The 15,084-nt window shown below is 48.2% G+C and overlaps 1 protein-coding gene across 1 annotated transcript in view; it reads left to right on the forward strand.

Moving 5' to 3' along the window:
- Positions 1-7,016: 7,016 nt before the first annotated feature.
- Positions 7,017-15,084, forward strand: part of CDHR2 (cadherin related family member 2) — a 38,779-nt gene continuing 30,711 nt past the window's right edge. The window contains exons 1-6 of the mRNA XM_044450949.1: positions 7,017-7,056; positions 7,286-7,354; positions 9,322-9,461; positions 11,970-12,023; positions 12,625-12,714; positions 14,962-15,051. Of these exons, the coding sequence (XP_044306884.1) occupies positions 7,017-7,056; positions 7,286-7,354; positions 9,322-9,461; positions 11,970-12,023; positions 12,625-12,714; positions 14,962-15,051 (483 nt within the window). The remainder of the gene's footprint in view (positions 7,057-7,285; positions 7,355-9,321; positions 9,462-11,969; positions 12,024-12,624; positions 12,715-14,961; positions 15,052-15,084) is intronic.

A 15,084-nucleotide genomic window follows, 5' to 3' on the forward strand; every position in this document is an offset into this window, starting at 1 on the left:
ACAGCAGCTTTTCTCCCTGCCTGCCCCGTGGGTCGGGCTGCCACCTTGATCCACCTTGAGCAGATACGTGACAGGAGAAAATTCAGCAAGTGCGATGCTTCGCTGCTGCAAATGCCATCCTGGGGAAAGCAGGACCTGCTGGATTTCTTCTTGCCCTGCAGCTGTAAAAAGGCACAGGAAAACCATGACATAAAACCAGGATGGTGACCCTTGCTGTAACCAACAAACATGGAGCACAAGTTTTTTTACTTTCTTCAGAAATATTGACAGGATCTGGATGAGGTTCTGAATGAGAGGATTAGAACTGCTTTTGGTCCAAGGGCCAAATTTAATTTTGGAGAAGCTCCTGGGCCTCACATTCCAGTACTCGGTGGAGCCCAATCCACCCAAAAAGCAGGCGAAAAAGCTCTTACTATAGCTAAGACCTAGGAAATGCAAGAATACCCTTTAGAGTGGGGAAAATGTACAAAACCCAGGGAACTATCAAACAATCGGAGCTCAGGGGGGAAAGTTAGGGGTAGGGGAAGGAGATGTGGTCATTTGGGGGAAGGCCTGGAGGACTGAATTTGGGCCCATAGGCTTGAGGTTGTGCACTCCTGTTTGAAACTATAACGCTGCGTGATCAGCTTTTTACCGCATCCTCTAATGGAGAGGTCTCAAATGATAAAGGGAATACCCTTCTCCATAGTCCATATGACACTGTACCCCAACCCAGCATCCTTCAGATGTGTTGAACTCAATTTCCCATTATCCCAAACCAGCAAACAGCTGGTGATGCTGGAGGGTGCCAGGTTGGGGAAGGCTGCCGCAGCAGGGTTTTCCTCCTCAAGTCATTGCTCCCCATCGTACCCTGCAATGGAGATTGGATGTTGTGAAGCATCCACAAAACAAAGCCTCCAACTGCTGGCGATCCCTTGGCACGTAGGATGGGGCCGGGCCATAACCTGTAGGCTCTACTAGGGCCTATTATAAGAGGCAGAGTTGCCGGTTCTGAGAAACGAGCTGGTTTGGGAATGGCCATATAATGGTCATTGGTTTGGAGACTCCTTCCCAGATCACCCAGGAAGAATGACAACATGAGCTGAGAGACACCCGAGCCCAGGAAAGAAGGAAGCCTATTCAAGGAAGTTGGGCTGAACTCCTGATGCACTAATTTCAGTTAATGATTGATCAGCTAATTTACAGCAGGAGCCAAAGTCTGAGTGAAGAACTCAGACCTCCATCACCTGCCACGGAATCAGCGGCACGGCCATGATCCTGCACAGTACAAGGTAAGGGGTATTCTGGTTATCCATGCAGGGAAAGGGGCAGAGAATGATACCAGGCTGCTCTGTAGCGACGTGAAGCAGCCCCAGCCCTTCTCCTAGAGGCACCTGCTCCATCTGAGAGCAAATGCTTTGCATGAGCGACAAGTGCCAGGCCTGTGGGCTGTCCGGCATCCTGGGAAATCCCTCTGTGTTAATGGGGTGAGACTGTGAGCAGGGGGAGTCAGCTCTAGCCCTGCCTAGATCTTTGCCTGCCAAAGGGCTGTGTCTCGGTCTTACAGTGTTCTCCAAGGGGCAAATGCAGGCAGTATTAAGTTGCGTCTACAGAAAGTAAACTTCTTCCTGATCAATCTACTTTAAGAATACGTCATTTCTCTTTTGGGTCTCCTTTACAGTGATTTAGGCACAACTTCCCCACCCCAGCGTCTCCCTGAGTCACCAATTTGCCACACAGCCCACTCTGACCCTTATGCTTAGCGAAGGGATGGGCAACCTTACATTTAATTAATAAATGGTTCCTTTTGTTCTCAGCCTTCCCTAACTTTCGTATTTGTGGGACCCCAGATGGGGGAAAGGCTGCTATAGCCCATTCTGATTAATGTGATTCAGTTTGATTGCTGGCATTACGGAATCTATTTGTTTTTATTATGCTTCCTGAACTTCCTGCTTGAAATGTGTTTTATTTTGTATTTCAAATATACAAAAAACACAGTAATCTTCTCCAATAGACTTTTATTGAGAGGTAGAATGATGGTGATGATGATACAAAATAATATTGATCATAATAGAAACAGTATGAAATACATATCCTCATAGGACAAAATGTGCTTCCTGCCAGGAGCCATTCGGCATCCATGACTGAGCCTTCACCATTAGGGAGAGTGAAGCATCAGATTTTGGTTGTCGGGAAAGGGTAACAAATTCTGAAGTATTGTTCAACAACCACATAATTTTTTATTCTCATAGAGCTACTGCCAGAAATGAGGAGTGGCACTTAGGAGATTGCCTGTGCACCTTGACCTGGTGAGGGGACATTTGCTGTTCTGCCTCAGGCAGCGAAATGTCCCGGGGCAGCACTGCTTCCAGCCATTCCTGCCCCAAAATGTGACTTCCCTAGAATGGTGGCTAATAGAATGAGGCCCTCGGAAGCTTATGCTTTATATGCCATCTTTGGTTAAAGAAGGTTATAAACCGCCAGTTGTTGGCCGCCGGTGGCAAATAAGAATTGCCTGCAGAGAAGCTGGTAGGAGAGGTTTTGTAAATAGGAAGAAAATGAGAATGTTGTTTCCTGGGGAGTCCGTCTGTCTTTCCCTGCCCAGTCCTGTTGTGGGTTTGGCCACAGTGGAGTCAGACTCTGACACAGGGTGGAGTCTGAGTCTGATGGATCTGGCCAGGTCCTCATCCAAGCTGGAGCCTGAGCCTGAGCCTGAGCCTGAGCCTGAGCCTGAGCCCAAACCTGGCTGGTGCTCAGAGTAAGGTCCTGACGTACTGCATCTCCAGTGGCTTACACAGATAGGCAAGTGCACTGGTCAAATTGTTTGCCCCAACACCAGAGGCTTTGGTTACTTGGGGGTGGTTCTTGTGGGCAGGCCCAGGGCAAAGAAGAGGGAGCTCTTTTTCATACTCTGTAGAGTTAGCTTTGCAGTTCATCTCTAGGATGTGGTGGCTTCCAGCATGGGTGGCCTTTTTACACAGGATTCGGTATTTCTGTAGAAGGCAGGCCTATCCATCGATATAAGCCATGACAAGCCAAATGGAGCCTCCATGATCAGAGGCAGTGTACCTCTGGTTGCTGGGGGAAAACAAAATGGAATGACAGTTACAAGTGGACTCACCCATGAGCTGGAAATGGCATCTACGCTAGCTGTGGTCTGATCCAGGAACATATTTCTACATCCCTCTCCACTTCTTCCTTATGATACGATGAGGATGGAATTTTAGTAAAGTCATCACATTCTAAACTGTTATGACTGTTCTGCTGTTTAATTTAATTATGGCATGCAAAACAAATAATTTAATAAGAGTATTCCCCATCATTTAAGAAGTAAAAGGATTAACGTTCCACTTCAAATATAGTCAAGTAATATGAAAAAAGATGAATATGCATAGCAAAAGCTTGCAAAGCTTATTCCAGAATATCTCATGGCTTTGCTTGAGAGCACAGTGCAGCGCTTGACAGGCGCACAGAGTGCCTTTTTCACAATGCCGCTTGATGCATCTTTTTTGCAGTGCTTCGTCAAACGTACGTCACACTGTGATCAGTGGAACTTCATTCTCCATGAGGGGGCATAGCTTTGCTGCCCAAGTTCTGAGATTTTTTTTGAAAATGTAAGATGGTAGAGGTGTTTTTTTGAATAAATGAATAAATAAACAGAATCTGGTTTGCTGTAGCAGTGATGGGTTCCTCAGCAGGGTATCAAAGCCAAGAAATGTATATAGGCCCAGAGCAGAATACCAGGAAACTTTCTACCAAATACCCATAACTCTGCCCCAAGGAAGTGTCCACAGGCTCTGGCACCCCTCTGACCTGAATGTGCATGAAAGCAGCTCTTAGAAGCATCCCAGAGACATCTGGGGGCTGCTGTTGGCAAGATTCCCAGGCATCTCTCAGACCCTGCATCAGGGCAGGCAGGGTTGAAATAGGAGCTCCCTTGGCCCGTGGGAAAGCTTCATGGGCCAGGTGTTTCTCACTCCTGCCTTGGGTTCTGAAATAAGTAACTTTAAGTTTGAGAATGGAAGGCATAGTGGAAGTGAATGCTTTGCGTGGGGTCGCAGGTCTTTGCGAAAGCTCATGAGGCCTTAGGATCTAGTGTCAGGGCAGGCACGACTGGACGCCCACCAGAGTCCCAGGCCCCAGCAGATGCCCATGGCCTTGGGCTTGCTGCTCCTTTCCACCGTGGCAACCTGCTTGTTCACCTGCCTCTCCTTCTGGCCCAGGCAGTGATGGTGGCGATGAGGGAAAGCCACTGCTGCCTCTCCCTCCTCTGCACCAACTTTCAGCCTGTCAAGCAGGCAGGAGGTAGAAGTGATGAGGTGCAAGAGCTGCTGTTGACAATGGTGGGAGGCGGGGGGGTTAGTGAGGGAGGGGCCCCAGCCTTTCAAAACCTGGAGCCAGGGCTGCTGGAGCGTTGGCGGGATCTGGATGAGCAGGGCAGGTCATCAGGATGGATCCTGTGCCAAGTGTCTTGCAAAGAGTAGTTGGTTATATAAGACTGTGCAGACCTCCCAGTTTCTGAGCAAATTGTGCTTCTGTGCCTCGCTGATCCATGGACAGGTTCAGTGGGTGCGATTTAAATTATTAAACTGCAATAAAACCATGCTGCTAATGAGAATGCCAGATCGGAAAGGCGTCTCCTCGCAGATAAGACAAAAATAACTTTATGGTAGAAGGGTAAAGTGCCCAGATAGAAGGAGGACCTCTTCCCCACTTTTCTAGAAGAGAAAATTTTAGTCAGATAGTCATGATGAGGTACAGCTGCTGAAATTTCCGCTTCTCCACAATTATTAAAGGGGTAGGAAAGCTGATGAAGGGGTAGGATCCTGATGAATCTGGCCACCCTTCTGAAAGCATGACTTGTGACAGGAGCACCAAACCCATGACTTTCCAGATGTTGCTGGACTCCACCTTCCATAAGCCCAAACCAACATGGCCCATGGTAGGCCTCCAGCAACATCTGTAGGGCTACAGATTCCCCAGTTTGGGCTTCAAGAATGAGCAGCAGGTGCACTGAGTCTGTACTGGCAAGTCAGCCTAAACATCCTGTTGAGAAGGTCTGATGAAAGCACCTTGGAATCACGACAGGGATCTCAAGGTGTGCTGGCTGCAAGCAGACAGGATTCTGGAGCTTGGTGCCTCCCCAGGATTATTCCAGACCTCTTTGCTGAAAGCTTGACTCCAGCCCCATTATTTCCGGAGAAACAAGAAAATGTCCTGGCAAGGGATCAGTTACTTGATAAAAGTAACCCTGCACCCGTTTCCCATGTTCGAGCTAATGAATGCAAAGACATGGCACATTTAAAAATTCTATTTTATGGAAGGTATTGATTTTCAACTGGCATCAACTTCAGACAATGACTTTCAACAGTCAGGTTCTGAGGATTTGCTCTTCTGCATCTCCAGATGGAGCCCTTCTCACCTCCTCTTGGGGCCTGCATACTTCACCCTGCACATCAGCCTGTCCCTCAGCACATATGACTCGCTGCGTCACTAATTTGCCCTGGCTGTGCTGCGCAGTTTGATAAGAGAAGGAACTGAAATCCTGGGATGATAAGCAGAGGTCCCCTCCCACTTGTTCTTACATAAAATGATAATGGCGATAGGAGTTTTCTGTTGCCATGGCATGAAATTGGCACGTATATGCAATCAATGCCAAGTCTATTATGATACTTGAGAGGTATAGACAAGCCCATAAAATGTCCTCTGTTGGCAGAGTTGCAGTGTAAGTAATGCGTTGTCGGTATCAGTCCTCCTAGGTGGGCCTTTTCTGCCCGATGGGCTTTTGCAACACGTACTGCTGAGGCTCACCGGGGAGGCCAGTCAAGCAGCCTGGTGGGGTCTCAGGCGGCTTGGATTTGTTCACGGCGCGCAGGGCAGAGCAGACGTGTCTTGCTGGGGAGGGGAAGCTCTTCAGCCCACGGGCCAAATTACGGAAGTCCAGAGAAGCCTTTGGGGCTGCATTCCAGTGGTGCGCTGGGCAGAAGGCGAAGGCAGCAGCGAGGCCAGAAGTGAAAGGGGCAGGAACACAAAAGCAACGTATTTTAGCTCAAAGTTCCTGCCAGTGGCTAACCCAGCTAAGGCGGGTCACTAGTCCTGATGGGTCTATGCTGCGCCCGTGTGGCTAGGGAGCATGGGTGGGAGGGTGCCAATGCACCCACGTCCTGCGTGGAGCTTTCCTGTGGCAGCTGGTTGGCCACCGTGTGCACAGAGTGCTGGACTTCGTGGACCCTTGGTCTGACCCAGCAGCCCTCCTGCTACGTTCTCAGGAGAGGCATTTGAGTGGTGGGGCTCTTCTCAAAAGCCGGGGAGCCACCAAATGATCTGTGGTCGGGGAGAGGGAAGGGGGTGGCCATCCTAGGTACCCAGAAGGCCGTAGTGGGACCCCAGGAGGGCTGGACTTTTCCCCCAGGCCAGAGGACCCCCATCCCTACGTTACCACCACACACTGACCCTTCTTCCTGATGCTGCCTTCACAGGTCCCTTGGCGCGAGCAGGATGCTTGGGCTGTCATGGACGCTTCTCTCCATATTCCTGGCAGTAGGTAAGACCTTCCATGGTGAGGAGGGCTCCTCTGGACAGTCTTGTCCTGGTCATGCGAGTCCCAAGACCAGCCTTGTGTGGGGTGGCTGCCCAGAAGGCTAGGTCTGCCATCTTGTGCTCTACGGCTTGATAGTCATGGGACCGATGTCGACGTGTCCACACACAGGATTGGGCTGCAGAAGTGTGGGGTGGCTCTTGTGTGCGCCATCCTTAGCAGCATGTGGATGGGAAGATTCAGTGGAGATGTATAGCAGGACGGGTCCTGCTATTCGACAGACTCAGGCAGCTGCTTCAGACAGCAGAAGCTCAGGGTCAAGAACGGCCATGCAGCCCATCCTGCACCACCTACGCCTGCCTGTTACCCTCAGTTCCTGGGAAACCCCAAGCAGTTAGCTCTTCTGTAACAAAGCTGGCTCTATATTGGGGCAGAATGGGGCAGTGAAGCCCCCCCCCCCACTTGTGGCAGAGAGATCGCCACACACTTCCTGGAGTACATGGTGTATTGCCGTTGCGTGAGGCACATGATCTTCCTCGGTACTTTTGCAGCAAGCTCAGTTTAATATTGAGCAGCTGTCCTTCCCAGTGCCCCACCAAACCAAGGCGGCACCAGCACTCATCGCTGTGTAGACTTGGGAAAGTCAGCCACAGTGGCAGTGGAGGCCCTGCAGAAGCTGGCGTGGGAACAGGGGAAGAGTTAAAAGACTGGGGGACTGCCTTTGGCTCCACAGAGAACTAATAACCACACCCAGCCATTTCCTTGCAGCATCGGGGAACACGGCGCCACGATTTGACATGAACAGCTCTTTCTCCTTGCCAGAGGACACACCTGTAGGTGAGTGAAAAGGAGAGTGCTACTGACATCGCAGGCAAAAACTAAAGGCCGGCGTTTTATTGGCTGTGCTTTTTTACTGCTCAAATCGTGTGCCATAAACCAAGACACATGCCTATGTCCTTATTAGCAAACACATCAACACATCAGCCAAGCCAGTATGGTATCAGAACGACTGGGTTTAGACCAAATACATTCCAAAAAATAATAGCATGCAACATCATTATCAAACCCAATAAAAGAAAGTCATTCATATACATACTATATATGATTGGGGATGTATGAAAATTGGATTCCATTTCGGTTAAGCCATAGCATGCAGTGGCAGCCTGCAGTGCCTTCTTTTTTTTCCAATTCCAGAAAACTTTTGCACGATTTCCTCTCTATTTGCATAAATTTTGGGGGAATCCTGAAATGTGTGCAAATGGTGCTATGCTTCGTTTTCAGATTTATTAGCCATCTTGTACAAGTTCAAATGCCTGCAAGCCCGGCTATCTTAGAACTAGATGGCCCTCCTGTCAGTATCCTTGGCAGTCTCACCTCTGCACATGGCTTCATTTAGCCCAGTGGAGCCGTATTCTGTGCTTGTCAAAGACCTTGTCAATTCCCAATCCCCTCTTCACCTGCGAGGTGTCAAACTGGAGGATCCTTGATAGGAGAGAAATAGGCATAGCAGACTGGCAGACTTGTGATCATGTGCAAGCTCACCATTTTTAACAATTTACGACACTGCAAATTTCAAGATTCCCCCAACCCCCCAATACCCAAAAAGAAGTACGAATTGCTGCCATTAAAACAACACGAAACTAGAATCCAGATATGGGCTTGAATTGCAACAGACTGAGTTAACACCAGTGGGAGGGGAATTGAATCAAATCTGCAGGGCTGAAACAGAGAATCCAGCAGCTCCCAGATGGAATTTTCATACATTCATATATGGGATTCAAAAAATATTCATATGGTATAAATAGAAAGTGTAAAACAGAATAACATTAATAACCAATTAGAACGAGTATGTGAAAGTAGCATAAAAATCTTACATAAATTGCACAAGGGAACAATCCTATGGGCCCCAGACTGAGTCTGAGAATATCTGAGAATTATCTTAGGATAATTCCAATTCCCTGTTCTGTGGCCAGAGACAGTTCTCCACCTTGGAGCTGGGAAATGGTGCTCCGATCCCCTCCCCCTCCCCACAATGCAGGAAAGAATACTGCTGCCTCTCTCTGGAGTCAGGAAAATTACCTTGGAGAGGAGAAAAAGCAAGTGGGGGAGGCCGGGGTGACTGGGATGGAATGGGTCCTAATGGAAGTCTGGCCTCCTTCCTTCTCTGCCCAAAATGCCACAGGCAGATGCCCCAACATTTCCATCTACGTAGCTGAAAGGCAGAGTGCAAGTTGCATGGGATGACCATAAGCCTCCCGGTTCAGGTTCTTATGGCCGTCACAGTAGGATTGCCCACTAAATCAGACAGATACTATAAACAGCTTCAATGGGCGTACACATAGCATAAACAGTCTGCCAGTAAATAACTAGGCCAGATGCCATAATTAATGGCCAACACTTCATTTGTGTGAACAGTGCGAGATCCTCACATCATTCTCACATCACCTTTCCCAGTGTGCAGATAGGAGGAGGCCAGCTGGGATAACGGGGGCGGGAAGGCAACATTTGGAGGGCACCAGGCTGGGAAAGGCTAGTCTCTGGCTTTGCCCTCTTCTCTCCAACTCCTAAGCTCAGCTGAGAAGATAGACACACATCCATACATGGAGATTTGGCTCCCCATGCCCAAGCCAAGGGATGGGCTGGGATGCAAAGAGGGCGCAAGGAGCCCCCAGATCCCTCAGGACTGGTTCTCCCTTGAAGAAAAGAGGTGGCTCTGTTGTCATGATGACTATTTAAACCAGATACCTTGGCTGGGTCAATTCCCCCCACCCTCAACCACTTCTGGTCCCCATTTCTCTTTGCAGGAGCCTGGGTTTTTCAGCTGGTGGCTGTGGATGTTGATGGAGATAAATTGTTCTATAGCTTAGCAGGTGAAAACAGCTTCTACTTCTCAGTAAACAGTGAATCAGGCAACGTGACACTAAAGCAAAGAGTGGATTATGAGGTAAGGGTGAGCTAGAGAATAAGCATATATTTAACGGGGAGAAGCCAGGCAGTGCTTTCTTTTTATTTGAATGCATTGCATATCAGATATCAAGAATGTCTTGGTATCGATGGGCTGCACGATGTGTCAAAACTCAGGCTGTTTTTGCTATTATGGGGATGCACCACAAGTTGCCTTTCGTTCCTCTCCCATCCTCTCCATGAATGCTGTGACGGTGCATTCAGCTGCTCTGCCTCAGTGATATTCCAGAAGAGGTTGACATAAGAAATGCTTGGGTTTCCTGTGAAGCTGAAAGACGCAGTGACGCATGAGGATTCTACGAACTGTCCAGAGAGCTTCTGCTGTGGTGCAGGATAAACAAGAAATTAATAACAACCATAATACATTCATTTTCAATCAGAATTCACACCCCCAGATGTGAACACAAATGCAAGCACATTCTGGGGGGAAACGCTTGCATATTCCCAGGCTTATATTCACATTAAGAAAATTTGCATTTTAAAAACAGTGCATTTTGGAAGAAAACTGTTAGTTAGTTTCACACTTGAGTCAATGGAGGGGAAAATACAGAATTGGGTGTATACTATAGAAATGCACCCAAATGAGCAGTTTTCATTTGTACAGCAGCAACAAAAAACTTTCATTGGAGAATGAGAAGGAGACAGGTCAAGCTTGGAAGTGAAAATTGGAGAACCTCAACAAGTTCCCATTTGTAAAGAAGCACAACTAGTGTGTAGATCTGGATCAAAACTGGATTGCATTTAAATAAGATCAGACCCAGCATGTAAGCTGAAGCTACTTAGGCCAAAAGTACAACCCTATTTTTGTCTGCAAGCCATTTCTCTCCATAACATCAAACCTGCAGGAGTGGTTTGAGACTGGAATACTGTTGCTCTGGAATGGACTAGTGAGTTACTCCCAAGTAGCTTTTAATCATGATTCAGTCTGGTGCGGTGCTTCCTTGCAGATGGGAATCTTGTGAATTTCCCCTATTTTGCTTCTTGCAGACTACCAGCTGGACTCAGATGTTCAAGTTAAATTTAAATATCTGCTGCAATACCAAGGTGTTTTTGAAATGTTCTTAAAAACACCTGTCTTATGAGCACATTGGGTATACCTGAAAATAGAATCTTTGCTCCTCCAAAGGAGGAGGTTTCATCTCCTCCTTTATTTATGGTTTTATCATGAGAGAGGCAGAATGTTGTATGATACCAGTTTAAGGTTTTTCAGGGAACGCAAGACAGAGTGGCTTTGTGCCCGCTAACAACGCCTAGCTAAAACTGCTGGGTTGTTTCTTTGATGTCTGGGAACGAAAGGAATATTGCCCCAACTCAATAGAAATGTTTGGTTCTAGCAAAATGATTGCATCTTTTTTTTCCTACATCTTAAAAAAAAATCTCTTCTGTTTTCTGTGATTCAATCTTTTCCAGGGTTTTAAGATTATCCATTTTGCCATGGTTTATTCAAACAAAACCAATATTACTTGGTTCTGTGTTAATTGCATCTACCTTTTGTATGTGTTTTTTAAACTAACACTCCAAGAATTACCACCTGGAACCAGACCCAAAAGACTTGTAAAAAGAAGAGCCCAGGAACATAACTCATTGTCCTGCTGCACGAAAATCCATTCTGGTTACACTAAAGTTTCCTCATTTCAGCAATATAATTTAGTCCAAGAGAAGGACATCATTTTGTTGCTGCAATCATTAAATCATGTGGAGTCAAAAATCTGGCCAGTCTGCTGAGATCACTTAGAGAACTGTCAGAATCTTCTGCCCACCCTTGTAAACTGCCCAGAGCAGTCCAGCTATGGGACAGTATAGACATTAATTAATCAGTCAATTAATTAATTAATGGCTTTTGGGAAAGCAGGCAGGCTCCATAGATCTCCACATCACTTCAAAGTACAATTGTCATTGAATTGAACAGGTATCCTTACCTACCTAAAAAACAATGGCATTTCCCTTACACTGTTACTTACCACTGCTACTTGCTGCTCATTCTGTGATACATCCCATGTTGATAAGAGAACACAGGAACGCCTCCATCCACATGCAGTCAGCCACCCAGGTGATGTGTTTCCCAAGGGCCAGGAATGTTTCTAATGGTCCCCTGGCCTCAGAACCCCTCTTGAGGTGGAAGCCTTGGCATTTCCCTTCATCAGTGTAGATGCAGCCATAAGAGGAATAGCAATCAGGAAAAGAAGTAGATGTTTAAACATGATGGCAGCAACTGCAGGCTTTGGAGCTCACTAGCCTGCTCTGCTTTGTAAAAAGCTGTCACCAGACATGATCCAAAAGAAGGATATTAAATAGATTAGTCTCTGATCTGTGACAGGGAGGAATGGATTTGTTGTCCTTAGTATACCTGGTGGCTAAGAATTCCCTGTCTCTGAGGAATCAAACTAATCTGACTCAGAGAAAGGGATGTGCTGATTGGTGAGGTGGTGTTCGTGTCCATCTTTATCAAGCGATGATGTTTGTGTGCCTCTTTTTTGTTTCCTTCCAGCTAACGAAAACAATTCGTGTTGAAGCCAAAGTGACAGACAGGCTGAATGTAGCTGTAAGTGTGGGAATATGCAGGAGTGGGTGGGAGAGAAGATCTTACTTGTAAGGAGTAGGTATCCATCTGGGAATCCTGCCTGTAGAGTGGTAAAGTAGGAGAAGGGTATGTTGAGAGCTGTTCCAATTCTCAGGGGACTGGGAGTAGCAGCTGACCAAACCACACCCTCACCATCCCTAAATCAGGGGTGAGCAACTTGTGGCCCTCCAGGGGTTTGGCCTACAACTCCCATCAGCCCTTGCCAGCATAGCCTGTGGTGATGGCTAATGCGGGTTGCAGGCTGCTGAGATCTAAGTCTCTCAGTTGTGGATCCTGGAAAGGCTCCACACAATTCTGTGCTGGGTGACCAGTTGCAAAGGCTGGCAAGGAACCAGTTTCATATTAATAGTTGTGCAAATGCAGTATTTCTGCCGGTGCAGCATTCCCTCAACCCTCTTTGATGAGCTGTACCTGCTGGTGCTGCTCTTCTGTGTGAGCGTTAAAAGGTTTGGGAGCCCTGCCCTTCTTTGTAGCTTGTTGCTGTACAGGCTTTACCCACCTGTGCATCCTCTGTTTAGTCTCTTGCATCGCTGAGTGCCCAGCTCTTCTCATTCTCCCACAGGTTTCTAAAACACTCACCATCATTGTAAAAGACCGGAATGACAACAAGCCGATCTTCCAGAATGAGCCCTATTTTACAGAAGTCCTTGAGGTACCTGTGCCTGTTTGATCTCATGTTCAGGATGATTCCGTAGATGTCTGTTCTTTGTAATGAAGATCCCAGTCCAGTCCAGTCCACAGCAACACAAGGACACTGCCTCATACTGAGCCAGTCCATTAGTCCATCTAGCTCAGCACTGTCAGCACGGACTGGCAGCAACTCTCCAGGGTTTCTGGCAGGAGCTGTTTCGGCCTTCCCTGTAGATGCTGGGGACAGACACTGGGACCTTCTGCGTGCAAAGCACGCGATCTCTGGACGAACCACAGTCCCAGACTGCAGAAGCCATGCTGGCATGCTCTGAGTTTAAGACACTTGCCCTCTACTGGTGGGTGGCAGCCACCTCTACGGCCTTGGGGCAATTTGTGAAGTGGCTTTTGTAGCTCCTGGGCCCCTGCGCCCCATGGAAGGAAGGCCAGCTGGGCCTGTGTTAACCCTGCCATTGCAATCCCACTGCCTGCTAGCAAAGCATGTCCTATTGCAACCTTCCCCAGCTCAGTGCCCTCCAGATGTGTGGCTTTTAACTCCCACCAACTCAGCCAGCACAATGAAAGCTGAAGAAGGGGAAGGCAGTTGCAGCCCCAGACATCTCAGGGCCCCCCACTGGGAAAGGCTGCGCTACGGTCATTACTTGGACTGTGAGACGAAAAAGTGGAAGGCGGAATCTGCATGCGTCTGGGTTATCTCTTTCCAGTGGCAATGAGGAAGGACTACTGCCTTTTGCAGCAAGGGGTGGGAGGGGTTCCAGGAGCTTCCCAGCTGGAGAATAGTTCCCAGTTTGTGACCTGCAGGAATCTCAGGCTGTGTCCACAGCAGCACACCTGGGTAATGTAGGACCTGATTGCACATTAGGCTAGATGTGTATTGTGCAGCCCCTACTGCATTTTTGGAAATGCCAGAAGTAAATGTAAGGAGGTCTCAATCTTTATTGGAACCACAGTGCACAACAAAGTGTGGCAGAGCCCTTCTGTTCCTGGGGATGTACCCAGTGAAAGCACCACCTCACCTCGTTCCTGGTGTGGCAACTATGCTTTGCAGGAAAGCTCCCAATGAGGTCAAGGGAGGTGTGTGTGTGTGTGTGTGTGCGGTGGGATCTACCTGCTGCACCAGGCTGGGGAGAGGATTTTCGCTGGGTTTGCAGCTACAGAGGGAAGGACAAGCTCTCCCCTGCCCATACACTGAAGTCCCAGCAAAACTATGGGATTAATGGCCTTATGGGAGAGAGCATTATCTAGATGGTCATGAGTAAGCGAACTCTTTCTTCGAAATGGGGAGAGTATACCTCCTGAATCCCCCCTGCCATGTCCTCCTGTTGAATGGGGCCCGGGCCATTCGGACCCTCGTCTGGCCTGAATGCACCACTGCATGTGCAGAGCAAAGGAGTCCATGAACAGGCCAGAAATGGCTGCTTTGCTTGACATCTAAGACTGATCCATTTCTGAGTCTGGGTGCTCAGGCCTCTGCACAGGCCTGTGTAAATAGGTTGAAAGCAGCTCCTGTAAATATCGCTTCCCTTTATTCCTCCCAACCAGTGCTTTTTTTGTAAAAAAAAAAAAAAAGGTGCCGGAACTCAAATCTTGGGGTCACATTTTTACACAATGGTCGCCACCGGCGCACTGAGCGATCCCAAGCCGAGCAGCATCCCAAGCCGAGCAGCACCCTGACAATCAGTGCCAACACACAAGCAGCCCGCAGGCACTATGTTAATGATCTGCTACACCCAACAGGGCGATTCACAATCACTTGGAAAAATCCATCAAAAAACGGTGCCGGAACGCTGTTCCGGTGTGTTCTATGGAAAAAAAAGCCCTGCTCCCAACAGTCTGTGTGAATATCTGAGGGTCTTCCCAGGCCAAGATGATGAACTAAGGAACTGGGAGCTGCTGAAGTCTGACCTGGTTCACACAATAATGGTGCACAAAGATGTGGCTTATTTCTCCTCCTTCTGTGTGCTGGACACCAATCACCTGTTTAGCATAATGACCCTCACTGGACTCAGCTTGCCGTGGCGTCTAAACCTGGCAAGGGTGGCTGGCTGGGGTGGCTGATAGGCCCCACTGAAAAGCTAGAACAAGCCATGGATTTCCGGGAGGTTTGCTGGCCGTCCAGCCACCCATCCTTGCTGGGTGTAGACAGCTCAGCAACCTGCATCCAGCGAGGCTTATGATCCTAAGCAGGTGCTCCCAGCAGGGAACAAGCTATCATTCTCCCCATGCCTGTGCTCTATCCTCTGTCTTTCAGAATACCCCAGTTGGTTCCCCAATCTACAACGTCTTGGCCTTCGATGAAGACAGTGGAACAGCTGGACAAGTCTCTTATTCCATTGAAGAAGTGAGTGTCTGCAATATAAGGGGGCGACTTCAG

The sequence above is a fragment of the Varanus komodoensis genome, unplaced genomic scaffold, assembly GCF_004798865.1.
Source record: "Varanus komodoensis strain SLA01 unplaced genomic scaffold, ASM479886v1 scaffold6_1, whole genome shotgun sequence".
Classification (NCBI taxonomy): Eukaryota; Metazoa; Chordata; class Lepidosauria; order Squamata; family Varanidae; genus Varanus; species Varanus komodoensis.